The 24,973-nt window shown below is 42.2% G+C and overlaps 1 protein-coding gene across 12 annotated transcripts in view; it reads left to right on the top strand.

Moving 5' to 3' along the window:
- The first annotated feature begins 2,434 nt into the window (after nucleotides 1–2,434).
- The window catches only part of C2CD6 (C2 calcium dependent domain containing 6), a 56,637-nt gene continuing 34,098 nt past the window's right edge, over nucleotides 2,435–24,973 (top strand). Inside the window, exons 1-8 of one of the 12 annotated variants that reach the window (XM_053287528.1) lie at nucleotides 2,435–3,047; nucleotides 10,065–10,148; nucleotides 12,172–12,223; nucleotides 16,047–16,198; nucleotides 17,060–17,182; nucleotides 18,509–18,553; nucleotides 20,585–20,653; nucleotides 22,906–22,997. In XM_053287528.1, coding sequence (XP_053143503.1) covers nucleotides 2,604–3,047; nucleotides 10,065–10,148; nucleotides 12,172–12,223; nucleotides 16,047–16,198; nucleotides 17,060–17,182; nucleotides 18,509–18,553; nucleotides 20,585–20,653; nucleotides 22,906–22,997 — 1,061 coding nt within the window. In that variant the 5' untranslated portion in view covers nucleotides 2,435–2,603. Of the gene's footprint in view, nucleotides 3,048–4,044; nucleotides 4,076–4,776; nucleotides 4,799–10,064; nucleotides 10,149–12,171; nucleotides 12,280–16,036; nucleotides 16,199–17,059; nucleotides 17,183–18,508; nucleotides 18,554–20,584; nucleotides 20,654–22,905; nucleotides 22,998–23,722; nucleotides 23,787–24,973 lie in introns of those variants that run through there. The other 11 variants (XM_053287520.1, XM_053287515.1, XM_053287523.1 and 8 more) reach the window with 11 other exon arrangements.

Here is a 24,973-nt window from a genome sequence, read left to right as displayed (position 1 = left end):
TTATTTATTTATACCTATAATTTAAAAACTGAAGCTGTCATAACATGCAGAAAGAAGCTTATCAAGTTTGTGTGTGTGTGCGTGCCTCAGAACCATGTGGTTTTTTTGTAGAATAAAGTAGTGGTTTACCATTGCCTTCTCCAGTGCAGTATGAGATGCCTTTCAGCACATTTCAATACCTCTGCTGCCCGATATAGGAATTTCCCATATTCTTGGAGACACACCAGTGGGCCAATAGCCACCTGCTCTCTAGGCAGGTTGCTTCCCCGCTGCACCAGTGTGGAAAAAATAAATTTATAAAAATCCTATTAATTCAGTGGGATTTATTTCCATTTGTTATATACTCCACATGTGAAAAATATGACAAACAAAACATTTGTTTTGAGTTGACTCATGCAGTTATGGAATATCTACACAGCTACTAGTTGCTTCTAGCTGTGGTGCTGGCATTAATGAACCCATGAGATTTGGCTGGCTGGCTGCATGGCAAGCCAGATACATTCTGAACATACTCAACCTGTCCTTTGTCATTTGTACTGGTTACTTCGTATTGCAAAACAAATTCACAATCTGGGACTGACATACCAGTTATTGCATTTCCATGGTTATGATTTGGTAGGCTAGTACAATATCTGACTGAATATCAGATCTCATGCCCTCCCCATGCGAACATCATGGATCATCGAATTTACTTGCTTTTTGGAGCTCAGTTGGAGCTGCCACACCCATAACTATCCCTGTAAATCAAAAGTTTTTTTCCTTTATTTGAATTTATTTTACATACCTTTTGATTCCTGATATAAAGTTAAAAAGTAGAGTGTGCCGTCAAAGTCGATTCCGACTCCTGGCACTCAGAGCCCTTTGGTTTTCTTTGGTAGAATACAAGAGGGGCTTACTATTGCCTCCTCCCGTGCAGTATGAGATGATGTCTTTCAGCATCTTCCTATATCACTGCTGCCTGATACAGTACCAGCAGGGATTCAAACAGGCAACCTTCTGCTTGTTAGTGAAGCATTTCCCCACTGTGCCACTTAAGGTGTATGGTTAATCTAAATACTGAGCTGTGAATAATAATTAGGGCAATCTGATTTCTTGGGGGGGGGAGCAGGTTATAAACGTCTACACAAATTATTCTAAATACAAATATGTATCACGAGTATAGCTGATTTGCTTCATTAGTTGCAAAAAGATGAATCAATTCTTTGTTTGTGGAAAATGGACAGACACAAAAGCTCTTTTTTGGAGGGTATATGAAAATTTAGTAAAAAGATGCGACAAGATTAAGAGCTAGGGCGAATTGAAAAATAGAAAATTACTAATGGGGCCTAGATAGTGTAAAAGCAAAGATGTGCTGTTGATAGTGTAGTTGGGGGAAAGATAAAACGTTTGTTTCAATCTTCTACAGCTCCATTGTGCTTGTGTTCCTTAACCTTAATGAGATCAGTTGCCAGTGCTGTCTCATACTCCTCCCCATGGGCATCTGTGGGTGGAACAGAGGAACATAGGAAACTGCCATATCCTGAGTCAGACCATTGGTCTATCTAGCTCAGTATCGTCTTCACAGACTGGCAGCAGCTTCTCCAAGGTTGCAGGCAGGAATCTCTCTCAGCCCTACTATATGCTTTGGTAGTTTGTTCGTTCAATAAAAAAATCTTGTCCTATCTTGGAGAAGCCAGGGAGGGAACTTAAAACCTTCTGCTCTTCCCAGAGAGGCTCCATCCCCTGAGGTGAATATCTTACAGTGCTCACACATCAAGTCTCCCATTCATATGCAACCAGGGCAGACCCTGCTTAGCTATGGGGACAAGTTGTGCTTGCTACCACAAGACCAGCTCCTCTCTGAAACAGTGGGCAAAAGAGTTAGTTGTCACACACATACCCCAATTAAGCCAGTCCCACTGAATTCAATAAGGCTTACTCCCAGGTAAGTGGATATATGATTGCAGCTCCCCACTCTTGCTCCAGAAAAAGTTCTGTGGACACCCTTGCCCTTCTTCCCCCTTGTAATTTGTTTAAAAACAACTGCAGTATACATAATACCTGAATCATAATGCCAGGCTTCAGATAAATCCATAGTGCAGCTGCATTTTGAATATTATATGCAGTTCTGGTTGCCCTATCTCAAAATGGCAATTAAAAGTTCAAAGGGTTGAAGCACCTGTGAGGAAAGAATTCGCAGTGATATTGCAGCAGATGTAGGACAAAAAAAATACTTAATTACGCAATGCTCAACATACAGGTGATTTAGCCGGCTTTAAATGGGGATTATAGAAATTCATGGAGGATCGGGCTATCATTCAATAGCTCTTTTTCATGACGCCTAAATGGACCTTCCTGTTCAGATACGAATTCCTGGGCTTGGTCGTGGGGTGGGAGACAGCTGGGTGCTCCCAGTAGGCATCTGCTTGGCCTGCCTGAGCCACTGTGGGAGGCACGCGGGATGCTGGGCTCGATGTATCCTTGGTTCTGACCCAGAGCTCCTCTTATTGATGCCAGGACCGCTTTAGAACAAAATAAACGGCGGCCAGTGCTTAAAGGGGATTCCCATCTCTCCCCAGTGTCTGGGGTGGGCGTGAGGGCGCTGTAAGTGGTCTCAGCCGCTGATGACAAGCCGGATTGTGACGCCTGGGCGGGGAAGCGGAGCGCCAGAGAGAGGGCGGCAAGCCTGCGGGGATGGCGCCGGCGGCGGCCCGAAAGTCCTCTGGGCCTCTGAAGGATCTTCTTCGCCGGGCGGGGATGGGAGAGTCTCCCGCCGCTCTTTGCCCTCCGCAGCAGTAACAGCAGCCGCCGCCGCCGCCACCATGTGGGCCGAGCCGAACCAGAAGGACTCCCTGGAGCTGCCGCCGGCAGGGCATCGAGTCGCCCTAAGCTCCGCCCACCCCGCCGGCGCAGGCTCCAGCGACGGCTCGGAACAAAGCTTGTCTCCTGGCTCGTTCTTCTCGCGCTTGTCCCTGTCGGCGCTTCTTGGCTTGCCCGGCGGCCCCCAACACAGCCCGAGTGGCTCCAGCATCAAGCCCAAGGCCGAGAAGGCCCGCTCGCTCCTCAGGGTACTTTATGCCGGCGTTTAATTTGGGCTCAGGGCGCAGCTGGGCACCTCTCTTCAAAGCCAAGGTTCTCCCTTGCAGCGTGTGTAAACTAAGAATAGCTGAAAGTGCTTCTGAGCAGGTGAGGAGTGCATTCCCCTCTGAGTAACCTCAGAGAGAGAGAGACCACAGGTCAACGAATAGGGCTACCGAGTCAGAGGGTGGTGTTTCTGATATAAATTCTGGCAGCACTTAGAGAGAGAGAGAGTTAAGCATTGCTTCATAACCACTTCGAGGACCCTGGGCTTGACCAATTAGTCATCCTTTCATCATGGCTGGATTTAATCAGAGAACAACTCCTGTAAGTGAACAACAACACCTTCTGACTCGGTAGCCCTATTCGTTGATTTGTGGAGTCTCTTTCTCTGAGGTTACTCAAAGTGATGAGGAGAATGCACTCTTCGCCTGCTCAGGAGCACGTTCAGCTGTTCTTAGTTTACACACTGCAAGAGTCTATTCCACCTAGTGACTTCTCCCAGCCCTTCTGTACACAAGAGTTCAAAGCCAGCTCTCATGATGGGAATTTATTCTAGATTAGACTGTAATAGTAAAGGAAGCTTGCATGCTGCAAGTATAGATACATGCCCTTAGATGCTACTGGAAATGTCCAAATCCAAGTATGATTCTAGCACAGCTAGAATTCAGTGGAAGTTGTGAAAGGGGCTTTACACACATACAGCTGTTTGTGTGTAGATTCTCTATGCATTATTAGGAGTTCAGATTCCACAGGCTTTCTGATCACACAGAAGAGGCTATGTGTGTTCAGCTGTACAAAGACAGAGCTCTGTTCACATCTTCCATTGTATGCACAGAGATCAGGGCAGGGCCTACAAGTGTGATCCCACTCCCCTCTCCACACACATTCAGTCAATGTCATTTCAAAGGTGAGAACAAGGTTCATGTGAAGATGGGCCAGAATTCCCACCTTCCAACATTCCATCCCACTTGAGGCTTGATTTGCTCTGTGCTGGAATGCTGGCTTCTATTATGAGGTAAATGTCACACCCCAAGTTTTGACTGCTAGATGCAAACATGATTCATGTCCAGACTTCTCTACTAATCAATGTGTTTTGAACTTCAAGTGTGCCAATTTTTAACTTTCTGGGTGCCCTGGAAGTATCTTAACCATTTTAGGGTACATATAATGTCCCACCTTTCTAGGGTGGGACAAATGTCTCCTTTTCAGATTTTTCTAGTAAGGAAGGTGTCTTGGGCTATGTGTGTGCAAAATATCAGCTTTCTGGATGCCTTGGAATTACCTTAGCCATTTTGTGCTAGATATGTAACCCAGGAGTACTCCCACTTAACCCTTAACCCATGGGTTCTCAGACTTGGGTCCCCAGATGTTGTTGGACTTCCAACTCCTGTTCTCAGGTGATTATGGGAGCTGAAGCCAAACAGCATCTGGGGACCCAAGTTTGAGAACCATTTTGTGCTCTTTCTAGAGAGAAAGTCATAAGTGTCCTCCCAATAGACTTTTTTTTTTTTTGGTAATGTGATTGCCTTAGGCTTAGACTGTGTTTCTGCCAATTTTGAGCTTCCTAGCTAGTGTGGGAGGAACTTGACTATTTGGGGATATCACCCACTATTGTTTCCCATTAACTTACCTGCAGCTCATAACCTGAGCTGATTCTGTACTTACTCTGTATGTAGAACGGGGCCTTTCAGCCTTTTAAAAACGTATGTTCCCCTTCTGTCTCAAAGGTTCCGCTCAGGTACTATATAAACACTCAAGAATTGTGACTCCCAAAAGTAAATCTTGCCAAAGTGGGTGGGAAATAAAATACAAATTCAGTGAATCTGCCCTGGAATCAGGCGACAACAACAAAAACTCAAACTCTTAACCCTACACTGTGGCTTCCTTCTTCCTCCTGTCCTCTGGAGCTTCCTGGCCAGGGCTTCAAAGCATATCCCTGACCCAGGGCCTTTTTTTTAGAGGGGGACCACCAGGGGGCAATTGCCCTTGGGCCTCACACATGGAAGGGGGCAAGGGGCCCCATCCAAAGTATGGTTCACTGTTTGAAATGATCAGATTGAGCCTTTTAATTGACAGCAGTAACACTAATCAGTTGAAATATAACCACAGGGTCAAGAGGTATCTCATTATTTTTGGGTTTCCCCACACACTCTATTTCAGTGATGTAGCAACATTGGCAGTGGGCCATGTTCAGCCACTGCCCCCCGCCGCAGCCACCCACCCCCTCACTAGTTGCCTTCCCATCCCCTCTCACCTACCTAGAGATGCTGCCTCTAACCCACGGCCCCCTCTCACCTGCCGCCTCTGTGCTGGCCTCACTAAGCCCTCAGGAGCTGCCACCACTCACCTTGCTAAAGTTTGCCAGCTGTGGTGCAGTCTAATTATGTCATAGCCCAGCATAAGCTGGACTGCATGTCGGGGCTGCAGGTTTGGTGGGGCCATCATACAGGCGGCAGGTGAGAGGGAGCCTGGGGGGGAGGCAACAGGTGAACAGAGGTGGAAAGGCAGCTGGTGGAGAGGGGTGACAGGTAAGGGGTCCTCAGTGGCTTCTCAGGGAGAGAGGGTGGCCCACTTTCTTAGAACACATCCATCCGATTACAGATATGCCACTGTTCTATTTACTGGGCCATTGATTTCAATGGACAATGGAAGTCCTTTTTGACCAGCAGATTTAATCAACATATGCCCCATTAAGTCATTGTGTTCTCCTAGCTTGGCTGATAGTAGGTGTAGCAAGGTTGGTGTGGTCCCTGGGACAAGAAGTGGAGATGGGCCCTTGCCGCTTGGTCCCTCTGTCCCTGTCTTTTTCTCCCCCCACCATGTCTTTGCTGCAGAAAAACTGTAACGACATGGTGAAAAACAAAACATTCTTGGGCAGACCGGAGCAATCCTATGCAAATAATATCACACACTCTGCACACATACAGACACTTTAGCACACACACTTGTTCATGCACATTCACTTCACTCTGAAACATTTTTACATTCATGCATCAACAATGCATTTACGTAGCTTTCTTAATTTGCTCATGTTCATTCTCTCTCTCTCTCTCTCTCTCTCTCTCTCTCTCTCTCTCACACACACACACACACACACACACACACACACACACACCCCAAAGTTTTCTACCAAGTCCCAGATTTTGTCCCATATGGAGGAAGCAGAGAAAAGGATTATCATGGCTTCACCTTGTTATTTTTAACAAGAATAGAATTCAAAAAGGATCTCTAAGCTCCTTTAATTGAAGAACCTTTTAGCTCTGTCTCAGCTTCAAGAGGGAGGTGGAGGAGTGTCAGGCAGCTGCCCTCCCCCCTCCTTTCCTTGTGACTAGCTGGCTGATGTTCAGTGATGTTTTCCTTGCTGTTGACCCTGTCAGTCAGGCTGAGGGCGGGCTAAACCTGAGCATTAGCTAGCCAGTTAGGAGGGAAGGGGATACTGCCTGACACTCCCCCGCTCCTGGAGAGGACTTATCTTGCTTGAAGCTGAGTCGAGGCCTCCGGTCAAGAGCCAACAGTATGCCAGTGAGTTGGGGAGGTAGGAGAGGAGAGCCAAGAGTGAGTGGTTGCCCAGCCAGCAGACCCTCTTTCCCTCAGGGACATTTGTCCCATTTTGTTCAATTATAGCTACTCCCCTGGCTGAGAGCCTGGCTGGAGGGTGTGGCAACTGAATCAACTTCCCATCTTCTACCAGCAAGAAATAATTACTAGCTCAGCTAGAGCTCCTGATAGTCAGTATTGCCATCTGTTTTTTCCTTTCAGAATCTTACAAACCTAATGTTCAAAAACTATTAAACAATTGGGGGAAATCACCAAGAAGAAAAATTTAAAAAGCCCCCCTCCGCTATGGAGTAGTAATGTTATATCATGAATTAACTAATTTAAACACACCTTAGAAACACAAATTGTGGTTGGTGGCAGGTGCATCACCAGTTGTTGGGTGTTTTTTAAAAAACATTTATATCCCATTCTTCCTCCAAGGAACCCAGAGCAGTATACATGGTTATGTTTTACCCTCATAACAAATGAGCAACAATTATAACAACTGCCCATCCTTGCCACCCCAAACTACGTAGAGTCAACTATTCCAATAATTTAGCAACAAAAGCAGCAACTGACTCTTCTACCTCACCCTGCCTCACACTTTTGCTGTGAGCTGTAAAAAAAGCCAGGCTGAGATATTATAATTCTACAATCAACTCTGGCTCCAATTATTTATTTATTATTTATTTATTTTTAAAATTTGTAAACTGTCCCAAACCTCTGTGTCTGGGCAGTTTCCAACAGACTCCATTCCAGATGAAGTGGGATTTAGTTCATGAAAGCTTCTGCCACAAAAAATCTATTCGTCCTTAAGGTTCCATAAAACTCTTTGTCGTATTTGCTGCTGTGCAGCTACCCCTCTGCAGGACTCTGCTTGGCACTGATGACCAGCAACTCCCTTTGCCTCTGTGTATTGGGCAACAGGCAAGGTTCAAGCAGGCCTCTCAAGAACCACAAACCGCATCTCTGCTGGACCTAGCTAGTCTCTTTGAGACCTATTGGGCTCCTCTCGTTGTCCTGCTACTTTGGCTAATGGTTGGAGTTTTATTCCAATAGATGTTATGCAGCAATAAACTGATTCCATAACGAACTGATGTTCTGCAGCAACAAACTGAGAATAGCAAAGTCACTTCCACTTCCACTTGAATAGACTTGTAGGCGCTCAGGGTTAGCCCACCCATCCCTCAGCCTGACTGACAGGCTTAGTGACAACGGCAGTGCCAATGCTGAGCATCCACCAGCATTTCCCTCATTGCCAAGCCTGTCAGTCATATTGAGGGGGAGATGGGTCAAGTCTGAGTACACAGTCAGCCAGTCACGTGGAGAGGAGGAGGAGGGGCTGCTGCCTGACCCTCCTCCACCTCTCCTCCAGGGCAGGCAGCAGGGGGCTCCAGTGGTGTACCATGCAAGTGAATAAGGAAGGCAGGAGGGTTCTGTGTGTACTCCCTACAAGACTTTAAAGTACCCCCAGGGATTCCAGTAGCCCTGGTTGAAAGCCCCTGATGTAGAGGACTGGAAGTTTGCTTGCTCGCAGTCCCTTCTCCCATTTAACACTCTTTAATTACCTTCATTGTGCGTATCTTCAGTCTTGAGCATCCATCCCTAGAACAACAAAGTTTTGATTATGAGCTCACATTCACTTTGAAACGATTAAAGTCACTGGCCAGCATCCTGCCTCCTGAATCGAGCACACAAACAGCCGCTTCATGCCCACAGTGGAACTGCATCCATAGTGCTGTCTGTTCCCTTACACACATGTTCCCTTAGATTTGTGTTTTTGAGCAACGCAGCCAACAGGCACATCTCCTAGAGTGCTCTCCTGAACCTCCAGAGCCCTCTGCAGCAGCAGAAACATGTTGCTGCCCTCAGCAATGTGTCTCTACTGTAACAAGGGAGTTTGGGGAGCACAGGAGAGCACCCTGGGAGAAGTGCCCACTAACTCCGTTGCACAAAACACACATGTGTAAGGGAATGGGCTGAAGTGTGGGGGCAGTCCCTCTGCATGTGTAGAGTTGCTGTTTACGCACACATTTCAGTAGTCGGGATGCCAGCCACTATTCACATGAGTCAAAAGGTTGATGGGATCTGTGAGAAGAAACATACCTTTCAAAGTGAACTATTAGGTTTTAAGGGACCCCATTCTTATGTATTTAGTGTGAGCTAAAATTACCCAAAGAAGGATTTTTCTCTCCATTTTCATTAGTGTTCTCTTAGGAACATAGGAAACTGCCATATCCTGAGTCAGACCATTGGTCTATCTAGCTCAGTATTGTCTTCACAGATTGGCAGCCGCTTCTCCAAGTTTGCAGGCAGGAACCTCTTTCTCTCTCTCTCTTGTGCCTTCAGAAGAGAATTCCTTTACCTTAATCTCAGTTTATTCTCAATAATCCTTTGTAACGTATTATCCCCAAACTCACTTTGGTCAGCCTTGTCAACCCACCTACAAGACTCATGTGATTAACCCACACTTGTGCATCACAACTATCTTTCTGTGGCAATATTGGAGGTGTTATCTATTTGAGCATGTCCTATCTGACCTAAGCATGTTATATCCCCCTTCCTAGGGGATGACCAAAGCTTGGCAACATAAATTGCGTAGCATACAGATCAGACATTCTAATTAAATGTGCAGAATGAAGTTTGTTGACATAACTCGTTACCAGTGCCTAATCTTATCCTTTTCCCTTCCAAATATAAGAGGGAAAGATCAGTGGATAGCTGTCTTCCTTGATGGTGTATCTCTGCTGCCAAGAGAAAAGGTTTTCACACAAAGCTCTTTCTCTTCTTGAAAGGCATTTGTGTCATTCAAAAAGAGCCACTGCAAACCTTTATGTTTGGATGCTTGAGGTAGTGTGATGAAAACTGCATATGAACAGTCACCAAATGGGGCCAATTAAAGCAGATTCTGTGTGGCAGCATAAGGTGGGAATTGAAAGAAGTTGCATGACAAATTTAAAAAATTAACATAGCATGGAGAGAAAATCATCTCTCTCTTTCTCCACTAGCAATTGAGATCATCTGGAAACTGGATTGGTAGTAGATATAGGATACATAAAAGAAGTACTTCTTTGTGCAACATGTGCTCAGTTCATGTCTCTGGCACAAGGTGCTATGAGGCCCAGTAACATAGAGAGGTTTAACATCTTTTTTAAAAAGCTATCTGTCATAAATGTGTCTATCAGTGGACATTTGCTAACAATGAAGCCTCCATGATTAGAGGCATTCCACAGAGAATGTTGATCTCCATCATGCCATGGTTGTGTATTTCCCTGGAGCATCTAATTGGCCAGTTTTGAAGTCTAAATGCTAGGTCAGGGGGACCTTTGGTCCAATCCAGCAAGGCACTTCTTATGTTGATAACGGTTCTTTGGCCCTGTTTTCTTCTTCAGGATCTATTAAATTGTTACGTATTGCAATATCTATACTTTGCTGTTAATAGCAGTATCTTTTTTTCCTTTTTATAGATGTTAATGAGAACTCAGAAAACGGATGAATCTGTAGCTGATATTGCTGTTGATGTTCATAATTTAATTCCTTGCGGTGATGTGGTACGTAGGTGAAGGATGTTCTTAATATTATTGTTTGCTGTTAGGAGCTCTTTACTTAACAAACAAATACTGTGGGGTTGCAAATAAACTTTGATGCCTGACGATGGTGGTTGTCCTTGACACCGCTATATCTCTCTTGCTTGAGACTTTTAACTTCTTCGAGCTGTTTAACTGAAATTATGATAGGGGCTTGCTAACCATTTCAGATACTATCATCTTGCCCCATATGCCCTGGGTTAGCATATCTGCTTGTGGAGCATGAATAAAAGGCACTGAAGTGTTGGCGTAACATGGCGGTTTGTGACCTTCCAGTGCAGCAGTCTGTATACCCCTTCCCAACCAGTGTGCTTTAGCACACTGGCCGATGTGCTGCAGGGCCAGATCCACCTGGTGCAGAAGTGAGCAAAGTCAGCACCAAACATGTGGCATTTAAATCCCCTGTGTCTGGAGCAGACTTTGCTTCCTTCTGCACTAGAAAGGGCCAGTTCCGCCTTGTGCAGAATGGAATGAAGTTGGCTCCCAAGGCGGGGAATTTAAACGCCCTGCATTTGGAGCTGACATCACACTTTCTTTTGCGCCTGGCAGGACTGGCCCTTCCTGGTGCAGAAGGGAAAGATAAGCAGCTAATTGCTGCCTGATGCCAGAAGGAAACTAGGGTAGGTTTCCTTTATGAAAATGGTGCAGGGGGTGGAGCAAAAAAGAAACCGTGAGTTTGTTTTATAGAAACCAGGTAGAGGAGAGCAAAAGAAATAAAACTGGGTATCCTTTATGAAAACTGGGAGCAGCGGAGAAGAGCAAAAGAAAGAGAAAATGTGTTTCCTTTATGAAAACTAATTGGAGGTGGCGCATGTGGGGGCCGTGCTGCTATTCTTTCAAGGAAGCAAAAATAAATTAAAAATTGCACAATGGCATCTCCTCCATAGAAAAAGTTGAGGACTGAGTTGGAGGTGGGGGGATGGTTTACCCCATTTTTCTAAAAAATGAAAGTGTGCATTGGGATGAAAAGGACTGGGAAACTGCCGTGTCCTATGTAGATATTTGCAGGTTGCCAAGTCATAGGTTTAAGCGGTTGCAGGTTCAGGGCTTGTGCTGACATTACTTTTATATTGTGTTGTTACAATGAAGCTGCAGTTCAGAAAATCCCTAGCCTGATTTCCTGTCCTGAAGTTGCTGAAAATATCACTGTCGATGTCCACTGAGTTAGTGGTAGATGCCATGAATTGACATTTGGAATACATCAGCATAACGTCATGTAATGGTTTTGAACTGGCATAACATCTCTGTATGACTGTTTTCAATTCATAAATAGGCACTAATACCACATTATCAGGGATGATTGTTCAGAGCTAATTGGTAATTTCTTCTGTAGATTATTTGTGTGTATAGAAGTACCAAATCATCGTCATTGTCCCATGTTAGCATCATCAGTCCCTCCGCCATCAGTTTGCATTGATCTTTACTTTCAAAATCTACAGGTTGATCTAGCAAATGCCTTCTCTGTGGCATTTGATAGGTATGATTGTGACTGTGGCATACACATCATATTTTGATATAATAACTGCTGCACCTTTTATATGGATGCCCACATCAATGTGAACACACCATACTTTCTGCTTGTGTAATGGTTTTACTATATTTTGCTGCTGGCTTTATACTGGTTTTTGTGTTGTAATTATTGAGTTTGTTTTTAATTGCGCATTATAAGCCACCTTATGTTTGTTTTAATATGTAAAAGCGAAATAGAAATTATTAAAATAAATGAGAAATTGCTATCCCAGTAAAGCCTGGTTTCTTTTTGCTTTTGAATGTAGATTACTTGCTTGTTTTATTAAATAGATTATAACTGTAATGTATAAAATACAGAATTATTAAATTTCAGAAAACTGAATGGAGAATTCTAGGATTTTGCTTTATAGCTTGAAACTTGTACATGGCTACTATGTGGTTTTAATAAGCCATGGCTGGAATGTAGCTTTTAATAAAATGAATTTACTTGTCATTTGATTTTTTTATATTCTAATAGGTTGGTTTGCTGGCTATTAGTGTGAAGCAGTGCAGGGATTTCACCCCCAGATGTATCCTTTTTCCAACTGTGCTCTCTCGAAGTGGAACTGGACACAGGAATTCCATGGTTAGGATTTCTGCATTATTATTTTTAAAAGAAATTAATAGCAGTTGCATGGTTGCCCTCCTCTCTACACCATTTCCCCAATTGTTGTTTTATATATTGTATTTTAAATTTATCTTATGGCTGACAGTGGATATGGAAATAGAATTGAACAATTAACATTGTCCCCCCCCCCCCGCATTTCTATATAATCAGAGTCACTATTTGTATATTATCTTTCTGCAGATATTGTGATGAAGGCAGTTCACAACAAATAAAATGACAAAAATAACCATAATATCCACCCTGTAAGAAAATAAAACACAACAAATATTCATTATAGGGCCACTGTTGTGACCCTTTGTTAAAGGTGAGGCAGTCAGATTGCATTCCACCATTATAACCAGAAAGGTAAGGACCTGCTTTTTAAGGAAACTGCTCCCCACCCTGCCCGCACCTGCATGAGTTGTTCGTGCACATCCCTATTTGACAGGGGGTTGTCTTTTTTATTCTCTGTTGCTGCTGTCCAATGGCATCTCCCATGTGGGTTATGCTTCTCCATGTGATTCTAGAAGGCAGGACTATGCAAATTAATTTAGGCTTTAAGACCGGGAGGAACATGACCCCCCCACCCCCCAGTTCTTTTATCCTGTGTGGCTCTAGCTATTCTAGCTCTTCCTCAGCTCTAGCTATTCTAGCTCAGTTTCCTTATCTCTTATAACTACCTTCCTGATATTTTTCCTCTTTTCTCCTCTCTCAATCTTCTTCTTAAAAAAAGAAGAAGATTCCCTACTTTTGTTTCCCCCTTTGTCCTTCTCTCCTTGTTGTTCCAAAACAACTTGAAGAGCACCTCAACACCATAGGGGCCATGTTAGTCCAAAGGGAACATCTAGTATGTACTTTGGTCTAATAATAGTGTTAGGTGTTTGCAGGGTTTTTTAAAGTGACTAATTGGCCCATTTTACCTATATTGCTCATAAGTCCTGTTGCTGCTGCATGCACCAAGTACAAACCTGTGCTGTTAGAAGCCAGTTCCACTAGCTGCTTCTAGAGAAGGAAAAATGTGGCTGCCTGTCAGTGTTAGACTTGTGATGAGTGTCTCTACAGCGGTAGATTACTGAAGTTTAGGATTTGTGGCTGTGTGTGTACTACTTAGTGGGGAGTTAACACTGAAATATGTTCCAACTTCCTTATATTTTCCCCATCTTGTCCCTCAACTAAAGTTATTGTTATGGGTTACCTCATTCAAAATACTTTCTCCCTCCTTGGGCCTCCCTGCTTGCCTGCCTGTCATTTTAGCCCACAGGAAAAACAGTAGTTTCAGAAGAGCAATTTTAATCAGGAGAATTAAGAGCTGGGTAGGCAATTTTTCAAGCTGGTTGTCAACCCAGAGAATTCTTAGACAGTCTGGAGAATTTTCAACACAAAACGCACAGAGGATAGTTTTGAAATACCTGGAGCAAATGCACAGTTAAGCAAATGAACTACTAGAAGAAGGGATGTCATCAGAGCATATGCAAAATGTAAAAATAGGACACTCAAGACGTATGCATTCTACAGGGACAGAATGGCCTATTTTAACAGGCAACATTTCACCAGGAAATCAAGAAGATTTCCTAGTGATATGTTGCTTGTCAAAATAGGCCCTACTTAGGTAGAGCAGGGGAACAACTTGTGGTTAAACTCTGGCAGCAGCATCTACTATGTATGACTGGTCATTGCCACAGTGATAGCAATGACCAGCCTTCATCAAAATAAGTTGTGAATGGCTTGCCAGAGAGTCATCAGAATGTTCACGGTTGTCATCTACAGTGATATAATTAATTGTGCACAGTTTGAAGTAGATTGGTCCCCTTGTTTACTTTTAAGCTAAGTTTTACTTCATAGAGTTTCTCAGTTTTAATTTCAGGTTAGCCTGGCGAGAGCAGTGTAAGCATGGTCTTCTCTAAATTTAATCAAATTTCATTAACAAAAAACCTTTCGGTTTAACATGTTGTGTTAAGGACTTTCCATGTTCACCCATGATCCAAAATGCTGGGAAACTGTGATTGTGGAGGGCCACGCCCTTAAAAGATGCATTATTTAGGCAACAGGGATACGGTAGCCAATACTGTGGTGAGTTCCAGCTTCAGCTCTGCTTTGGAACTGGGCAGCTGCCAGTAGTAGAATAGTGGATTTGTTAGTTTGCTTTGGCTAAACTGCACCAAGCAGAGGGTTGGACCAGATGATTTTCCAACTCTCTCATTCTATGTGGATGGTACTGGTTGCCACCTACCTTGTAATGTGTTATGGCAGCTTCCATTGCATAGACCCTATGTGTCTATACCATTAAAACACCTGTGGCTTAGGTCTATCTGCCATTGACAGTCATCCAGCTCCGAGCAATGGTGAAGCTGGAACTAACTACAGCATAGGATAGAATATACACATTGCTTACGTAATATGTCTGTTAAGGGTGCCTGGCATTTTGGATCATGGGTGAACATATAAATATGTTAAACCTAAAGGTGTTGGTGTTTAATGGAATATCTACAGTTAGCAACAACAATATCTATCAAATACAGTTTGTCCAGTAATCAGTCAGTACAACAACAGAATGCATGGCATTAAGTAAATAATGTATGTGCACAATTCATTTGGCCCTTTTTAATTTATCCTCCAGTTAACAATACCTGTCACCCTGACCTTCTATCATGCAGAGATAAACAAATGCCTTTGAACTGCACCCGTCACCCACCAGCAGCTCTTTACCTGAAAAGCACAACAGGATGCTGAATGCCTGAATCTAAAATAGGTAAAGCATATGTCCTGCAGTGGAAAACTTGCAAGTATCATGCAGGAAAGGGGGAAAGTGTTGCACTTCCTAGGGCTGCAATTCCAATCCAATTTGGCCATCACCGCAGGTGCTGCTTAACTTTTAGAAAAGTACGGAGATCCTAATCATGATCCTATCCAATATGACCCTAACTTTGCTTAGGATGCTGCTTTACTGGGAGCTGTGCTAATGTCTCATTGCTTACTCTTCTAGATGTCTCCTTGTCCTCCCTTTGCCTTTTTCTTTTATACTTGGTTGGTTTCTCAAAAATGTAGTTGGAGCATAATACCCACAACACTGTGAAAACCAGTTTGTGCTGCATACAAGATGACATGGGGTGGGTGGGTACCATGACCAGCCTGAAAAGCTTTAGTAAACTGGAAGATTACTTCAAAGAAAAGTTGATCGATGATATGTTACACATTACTAACATAGGAACGTTTGGACAGCCATGCTAGTAAAACAGCAGTGAATAACTTTTATAAATGGATTATTCATTTATTTAAAATACTTGAATTTTTATGTATGCATACATGAAAATGTATGTATAGCCTGCTTCTCTAATGCAATACTGCTTGATGCAGCTCTCAAAAATTAGTAAAATGGATAAAACAATAGAAAAATATGAAATAAAAATTAAATACAGGACCCAGTTAAAACCAAATTTAGAAGTAGATGGGTTAGAAAATTAAAAGATTAGAAGTTGAAAGCACATCAGATATAAGCAATATATATGTAATATTGATAATAATACTGCACATATGTTATTTATTTATTTATTTATTTATATGCCATATATAGTGATATATATAATGTTTAACTCCATGAGGCAGTATATATAATGTACAAGATGCTAATTAATTTCACAGCATGATCATAATTTTTGTAACAATGTTACTACTCAGTACTTAACTTGCTTTATTGTAGCCTGTTCAGTTAAAAACGTTTGTGTTTCCTTAACACAAGGCTTTTCCAGTCAATGTTAGGCGTGACACCTACTTACTGTTTCGAATTAGTATTGACAAAATCATGAAATGCACAAATCCTCAAATTTACAAAGCAGGCCTAAAGAGCAGCAAGAAGAACAGTGCAATTAATTTCGGAGATGTGAGATATTTTTCTGTAAAGGTACTTTTATTGTTTTTTTATAGCATGTTCTTCAAATGATCTTAATATTGCCTGATGATTGTCTGTTGTCAGAGAAGATTGTAAGCTTGTTGACTGAATTGTTGTGACGTTGCAAGTGCCAGAAGGGCTGGGGGGAGGTAGAAGAAGCTACTGAGTCAATGGTGGGAGATGGAATGGTCCAAAGACAGTGTGGTCCAAAAATAGTGATGATGGATGGAGGAAGGTGAGTGTGGAGAAAACAGAGGGCTTAGGGACACATAAAATGACATTAAAAATCCTATATGGTCAGCCAGATTTGAAAGAAAAAGGCTTTTGGAGATTATTGGCAACCACATGCAGAGGCTGAAGAGAGGGACATTTATAGCATTTAGCATTTATAGCATTTACGCTTTTCCGCCTATGAGGGACTTATACAATGATCTTGTGGGACCATTTTGGAAAGTGCCCCCTACAAGCTACCCCTGCTGACTTGGCAAAGAAGCACCTTTTAATGTGGTGAGTCTCTTTATTTAGCAGGGGGAGAGAAACTGGCCCTATCCACCCCCAGCACAGTACTTCCAGTTGCTGTTGCTGGTGTCTATCTTATGTTTCTTTTTAGATTGTGAGCCCTTTGGGGACAGGGATCCATCTTATTTATTTATTATTTCTCTGTGTAAACCACCCTGAGCCATTTTTGGAAGGGTGGTATAGAAATAGAATAAAATAAAATAAATATGAGAGCATGTCTCCCGGTGTATTTGCAAGCTTCCATATGCGTACAACACCTACCTGCATTATGTTGCCAGAATATGTAACATATTCTGACTTTTATAAAAGATTGTTGCTCCTGTAAATCTACTTGCTCCATATTTTGATTTTCAGGTTCCAAAGCAAAGAAGAGATCCTAGGAATAGAATTGTTATAGAGCTGGTAGGCTTTGAAAGTCCAAAAGACTTTCCGAGGCTGTTTGGGAATGTAACTATGCACCTTTATGATGTAATACAGGTGGGTATAATGAAAAGAGATCTTCAAATGTGGATTATACTGGTCTGCTTTGAAATAAAAAAAAATTGTTATGTGGCAGCTAACAAATAGAGTTGTTTAATAATAATAATAATAATAATATAAATAAATAAATAGAGAGCCATACATGTGGACAAAATAGAGAGCCATACATATGGACAGTTTCTGATGGGGTTTTTGTTTTCAGTTTTTTAGAGTTAGAACAATGGGTATATGGGGGGTGGTGGTATATTGGGATATATTTAGTTATTTCTTGTTAGGTCCTGTAGAGGTTGTTGTAGATTCTTTCAATCTCGTTGTTCTGTACGGGACAATGACAATAAAGACTTATTGTATCGTATATTAGTTTTATTTCCAAACATATTAATTGATAGTAGGTATTTTCTATTGATGCCAATGGGTAGTTATATAACACTTTCCAGAAAATTCAATTAAATAATATTTTGGAAATACCTTGCAGAGCTTCCAGATCATTCTCTCATCCACTTCCATCATAATTCTTACCGTTTTCCCCAGTTGGTGCCAAAGTTTAGGTTCATACATCCCAGCTGATGCATCAATATTGTATGTTTAGGATGTAATCTTCTCTCCATATTCAGAAGCAGTATATAGTACTGCTAAATATCAGATGCTGGTGACAAGAGTTAGGGAGGGCTGTTGCCTATATATGCTGTTTGTGGGCTAAAGGAGACATTTGTCTGGCCCCCACTGGAGAGCTTAGTCTGACTCACCAAGCTATTATGTGTTTAACTCCCTGCTAACTGAGCAAAGAGACACCTGTTAAAATGGTGATTCTCTTATATTTAGCAGGGGGGAAAGCAACTTGTTCTATCCAACCCCAGCACAGCATCCCTCCAATGGCTGTTGCAGGTGACTACCTTGTGTTTTTAAACTGTGAGCCCTTTGGGGACAGGCTACCAATCTTACTCATATGTTTATTTTTTCTATGTAAACTGCTTTGAGAACTTTTGTTGAAGAGTGTATATAAATATTTGTCATAGTCATAGTAGTTAACTAATACATGGACCATTCATTGTTGTAATTCTGCACCAATTTGTGAAAGCCATCCATTTGTGCATATCTTGTAGCAGAAATATATTTATTGAATTAGAAATATAGCTGTAAGTTCATATTCAACAAGGAGCTAAAGTATACCCAGCATTATACTTTGCAATTTTGCTGATGTCTAAAATAACAAACTGTTGGGTTAAACATTTTGTTTTATTTTGTTGAAACAGTGAACATTGCTGTATACAGTGGAGAAAGTCTTTAACATTTTCTATTCTTTCTCCTCCCCCACCCCTTCAGAAGCAGTCCTTCACTGAAACATTTGCGATGAGAATTAGAAATATGGTAAGGTAGCCTTAAAAAAAATCAAATAATAAATTCATATTGCACAACAAGCTGTATACAATCAATTTAATATACTAATGTGAATCGTAGCTGTGCAGCTGAGGGAGATCTTTTAATGTTCGTGATATGGACAGGTGAAAAGGAGAGAAGATGGGCATAAGAACTATTGCTTATATATACTGAATTCTGCTGAATTCTGAGAGCAATACGAAGTTTCTCTCAGTTCTGTTTGAAGCAGATCCTGGCAAGCAACCTGTGGTCTAGTCAGATTCACTTCTCAGAGAAGTTTTTCTCACAGGGCTTTTAAAGTCCTTTTGCTCATATCTCCTCCGGAATGGAGTATGTGCATTCTCATATAGGGCAGATTTGCCCCAAAGTCCCTGTGAGCTGTCGGGGAGCACTTCACACACAATTCAGGTTTTTCATTGTGCGTTAAAGTGCAGCCCATTTTTTATCCAGGGTAGAAAAATCCACTTTTTGCATCGGGTTTGGGGGATGCAAAAACGTTGAGTTTGCAGTAAAGCCTTGCAGAAAACGTGCGGTAAAACCTGCTGTGTGGAGAACTCCAGGGATTTTTCCTCCCTTGTTGGAATGATGTTGACAGGGTTAGAGGCTATTTATTTAAAAGTCAGGGCTTATAAAGGGAACTTGCTGTAATGAATTTCTGTGCTGATCTTTACGTGGGTGCAAATATGTGTACAACATGACATAAATGCATTGGGACATTCAGGGGCAAAGAGGAAAAAGGAAATAAGGATCAACGTTATGGATCAAGAGAGAAAAATAAAGCTATCTGCCTATTTCCAGTGGACTAATATCTCAGTCAGTTACTTGGTATTGTTAGCTTATGTTGTTGAGCAGTGGTACCAACAATTTTTAACTGACAGAGTTCTGGTGGAATTTATTGCAACAGCTCAAAGCTTTTATTTTAATTAGTTTGTTTACATTTTTATACCCTACTTTTCTACATGAGAATGAGTATGAGAAGATTAGAATATTTATGCTTTCTTGGATTTAAGATTCTCCTCGGTTAACAGTCAGGATGCATTCTAACCCACTGCTTCTATAACAGGCATGGTCAACTTCTCTGTTTCAGGAGATTACTATTCAGACAGTGGTCTGGGGGCCAAAAGTGTATTTTATGCTTGGACTTCATAATAAAATAAGCTGTATTGAACAGTAAGCACTTCACAGTTATAGGGTGGGTTTACACCATTGATCTAGTGTTGCTCTGTGAGGATCTAGAGATTCCTGAGGCATGCATGCTCCCATAGAGTGATCATGTAAAAGCAGAGATTTTCTCTGATCTCTGGCAGTGAAGCCAACATTGTTAAACTGAGTTCACGTCTAAGACTATGGATCTCAGTTTCATGTTGGGTATAAGGCTGTAAGATTCAAATGTAGAATATTTTTTACAATTTGATATTTTTCCTTTACTAGTAAGTCTTGTGAAAAAGCTTAATTGAAATCTGAAAAGACTGCTAAGGGCAGATAAAATAATTAGGAGGCCAAATCCATCCTGCAAGCCGGTAGTTGGCCAACTCTGTTCTATAACTTTGGCAAGAATAAAGAGATCTGTGTGCAGAAGACCTTGGATTGGTTCAGATGTAATACAGAGCAAGGATTGAATCTTGGCTTTTCACAATGTACCTAAGCTTTGGAAGCACACACTTCCCCTTCTCCTTTGTGATTGAAAGAATTATGCTTCTGGTTAAGAATCAGTCTAGATTGCTTGTTAACATCCAAGCCAAGCACTAACCAAAATAAGTTCCAAAATAAACCAGAAATAAGTTCCAGAAATAAGTTCCAAAATAAACCAGAATCTGAACCTGGGATTGTATTCCATTTGCATTCTGGTACAATTAGTCAAATGTAACTCTGTAGCTGGTTACACAAAACATGCTGCTCAAAATGCAGGTATAATTTTAAAATGGATGGGTCAAGGGATATTATTTATATCTATGTTTGCTTTCCATAAGATGTTTTAAAGTTTAATATGTTCTGTGAATTGTTTTATTATTATACTTTCAGGTTTTCTGCACATTAGAGGTAGAATTTATGTTCTGTTATGGATGCCTTGGATATGGATATTCGCATCAGGTCACTGTCTCTTTTTACTAAAGTTGTTTATTTGGAGTCACAGGGTTGAAAGAGACCAGAAGATCATGAAACCTAGCACCTTGCCCATGTACCATAAATCACTTCCCAGCTTATAATGTAGATAATAATGCTTTCAGAGCAGAAAGCAGGAGTTAACAAGGTGCACTATGCTAGATTACCAGGCAGCATCCAGACCAGTTAGTCATGTCTATACACCATTGAAATCAATGAGACAAGTTTGTGATGAGTACCATTAAGTTCAATGGGATTTAGTCATGACTAATTTAGTCTGGATGTTTCCTACTGAATATTAAATAGCTGCAGATGATTTAGCATATATTCTACTCCAGAGGAAGATGTTTTCTTAATCTATGAGATAATTCTATGAGAACGTCCTCCCTGACTTCACTAAGCCTGTCAAATACAGATTCTTGAAACAGAAAAGGTTGTTTGCTGCCATGACTTTTCTTTGTGAACTATGCCAAGATGTTATAAACAGAAATCTTTGATCTCAGATGATAATGTATTAATGACCAGTTTATGCCCATTAGTACTTGTACTCATAGTCTTCACCTTGATTATACTAATAATGCCTTGTCTGTCATTTTGGTGCATTACATTTTTAAATTTATTTTGTGTAGAATCATGGTCTGTTTTTCTAAGCTAAATTGGTCCAGTTTTAAAGCATTCTTATTGGGCTTTGATAGTTGGTTTTTGTTTGTTTTTTACTATTTTGTCTTTATATTCTGAGCAATAGTGAATTCCACGTGACAGTTAAAGATTATTACTCGATAGCTACATAGTCTTTTATTCTTCCTGTTTTCCCATACCTTGTAGTTCTTCGTAATAGCCTAAAATGCTTGTCGCTGATACTTTTTTTGTAAGGTTTTTAATCTTGGTTTTGTATGTGGACTCTGTTAACATGATGTGCTTTTGGTTTTAAAGACACTGGCCCACTTTCTCCACAGCTTTATGAGCAAAGTGAGAGCTCCGCCCTCGCAGGAAGCTCAGATGGAGACTAGGTGCACTGCAGGGCTACTCTGCAGCCCAGTATGCAGGAAGTGGAATCAGGAAGTGGTTTCACTTCTCTCCTCTTCCTGTAAAAGTCCTGTTCAGTGCTGGGAATATGTCCCTGAGGGGGTTGCGCAAATAATGGAAACAATTAATAATGAACAATTATGTTCTGAAGTGATTAAACTAGCACTCCGAGGGTGGTTGGGCAGGCAGAACTTTGCTGGCAATTAATGGGCCTTAATTGCTCTTGGTCATGCAGAGTGTGATGAATTCCCATTCTGCTCTTCCCTATTTGCCATTAATTCTATCTCATTTATAGTAGGGATGTGCAAACAGGTTTGGCAGTTCGGGGTTTGAACCAAACCATCCCCTGTTTGGTCTGACCCCGGACTGAATACTCCCCGACTGTTTGGGGGTTCACGGACCTCTTTTTAGAATTTTTTTTTTAAAAATTACCTTACCCCCTTTGGGGGAGTTGTTGGAGGCGGTGGGTGGGGGGAGGGGTCCGCGGAGGTTCCCCATCCCCCTGACAGCCTGCCTTACAGCCCAAACTGGCCCATTCTGTCAGCTCTTCGGCCCATTCGGGCCTTCCCCTCCGGCACGGCAGACATTTTGGAGGCCAATTGCAGGTGCAGCAGCCTTCAAAATGGCCACTGCGCTGGAGGTTGAAGGCCCGAATGGGTCAAAGAGCCGGCCAAACAGGCCAGTTTGGACTGTAAGAAAGGCCGGCGGGGGGAGGGGGAACCTCCATGGACCCCCCTTCCCCGCTGCCTCCAACAACATTGCTGCCTCTTTAATTTTTTTAAAAAGGTCTGCGAAACCCCCCAGACTGAACCGGGGGGCGGGGTTTGAGGGATTGTTTTTGGGACTGTTTGAGGGACTGAACTGGCCCTGTCCGAGTCCGGTCCGGACTCAAACCGAACTGGGCCAGCCGGTTCTGTGCACACCCCTACTTTATAGTAGAGGTAGCCAGATCATGGCTAAATACAAATACTGCCTATAGTTCAAATGCAGCTCCTAGACAGTGAATAAAAGTAGAACTACACAAAGTCTTTGCATGAGGAAAGCTATAGAAATTTTGCCTTCCCGGCTCTTCGTCTCATCTCTCATGCATGCTCTAGGACCAAGAGGTTGTATCAGGAGGTGACACATAATTCCCAGTGCCACTTTAATGCATTATATGAACTCTTCATTATTACATCATTATTCACTTTAGTGTATATGGTTTCCTTTTGCAGCTTAAACTGCCAGGCACAGATCCTGCCAGGGCTGTGGCATATTCCATGTTTCTGCGGGTTCCACCACCAGAAGACAGAAAAGATCGTTTAAGGCAACTATTCTTGACTCCTGAGTTTGGATTTATTTCAGTAAACATAGAAGCTGTTCTCTCAAGCAGCCAAGTCCAGGCTTAAGCAGCCAAGCCCGTGCTTGATTGCCCGTGAGAACCGTCGGGATCCATGTGGATCTCATCGGTTCTGCGGCGCTAAACCCAGCACCGCAGCCCAGCTCGTAGCCAAGGTTAAAGGCGCAAACATGCCATTAACCTTGGCTCCGGGATTGTGTGTCAGTGTGAGCTGCTTGCAGCTCGTGCTGACGCAGAGATGGGCGCCTGGATTGCCCGTCTGGGAGAATCCCCCCTGGGAGAGTCCCCAGTGCACTGTGCTTGGCACACAGTGCACTGTGGGATTCTCAGAGGCTGGGGCTGGGACAACGCGTCCCAGCCTCAGAGCGATCCTCCCTGCTCCACACAGCATGGAGCAGGGCTGATCGTGTGGGAGCCTGGAGCACGCTCCCACCAAGCAACAAAGGATCATCTGGGGGGAAGGCAAAGTTTGGGAAGCCTTCACCCCACCCACCCACCCAGTAGGTCATGTGAATGGCCCCATACTGTCATACATACAGTTATTTGCCTGATATTTTAGAACTATAGAGCTTCACATGTAAACAGAGTTAACATTTATCAGGCCTTCCTATCTGCATATGTTTCTTTGTGGAAATATATTTCCATTTCAGATCATAAAATACCAATATGTTCTTTCTAACCCACATTGTTAGGTATGCATGAAGATTCTGGAAAGGGCAGTTCTTGGGTCACACCCTAAAACTAGGCAGCCCCAAAGTAAGTGCAAAAAGGAATGTTTCAAAAGGTTGTCACACATATTCCTTGTTTGCTTGCACTCTCTGCCCTTCCTAATCTTTCAGTCATAGAACTTAAGCTCCAGAAAAAGTACCTTAGATATGAAAAGTGGCAGATCTCTGCCTATAATTATAATCCATGTGAAGCATTCTAAATACCACACCAGTGCTATAAAAATGTTATTGTTAAATATGTTTCTTTACTGAAAAAAGCATTAGTTATAAATATTATTAAAGTTATCAATACTATTTTAAAGAATATATCAAGACCCAATAATCGCCTTATCCTTATTTTGAACATTCTTATTTATTTCTTTTAAAAATTCACTTTGAAGCATGTTGTCATTGTAGATATATATAGGACTTAACTTTTCTTTCTTAAAACAGTGATGTTCGTTAGACAGAGGTGGCTCATCAGTAAGTGCAGGAGGTGCTGTCCCCTCCCCCACAAACAAACAAACAAACAAACAAACAAACAAACAAGCTATCAGAGAAACTCACTTACTAGAACAGGCATAGAACAGGCAGCCACCAAATCTTCCAAAGCATGGAGCTTCCTCCAGCCTCTCCTCCTTGCCTGTTGCTTCCTTCTTATTGGCTGGAACAGCCTGCTAATCAAGCTGGTCTAGCCAGTCTGATCCCTAGGGGGCACTGGCCTGGCATCAACCACTCCAAGCACTAAACAAGTTGTTCTAGTAAGAACTAATCTACCTACTTTCCTTTCACTATCCCTGCAACTGGAATAAATTTGGCCCAAATTGGTTAGGCAGTTCACAAGTTAAACTACTTGTGCCTCAAATATTAATGCGTCCACCATCTTGAATTGGGGTGGATGACATCATCACAAACTATGTGTTTGAGGTGTCCCTACAACTGTGCCAAATTTGGTTCAAATCGGTTTAACTATTTGGACCTCAAATGTTCACATGTCCGCCATCTTGAATCAGAGTGGATGACATCATCATAAACCACTCCATTGAGGGGTCCCTGTGTGTCATTCACTACAACTGTACCAAATTTGGTTCAAATCGGTTAGGTAGTCCACAAGTTAGCCCACTTGTGCCTTAAATGTTCACACGTCCACCATCTTGAATTAGGGTGGATGACATCATCACAAACTATGCCATTGAGGCATCCCTATGTGTCCCTACAGCTTTAGCAAATTTGGTT

This window comes from Hemicordylus capensis, chromosome 1 (assembly GCF_027244095.1).
Source record: "Hemicordylus capensis ecotype Gifberg chromosome 1, rHemCap1.1.pri, whole genome shotgun sequence".
Taxonomy (NCBI): domain Eukaryota; kingdom Metazoa; phylum Chordata; class Lepidosauria; order Squamata; family Cordylidae; genus Hemicordylus; species Hemicordylus capensis.
Note: the sequence above shows the minus strand (reverse complement) of the source record. Positions and strands in the feature narration are given on the sequence as shown.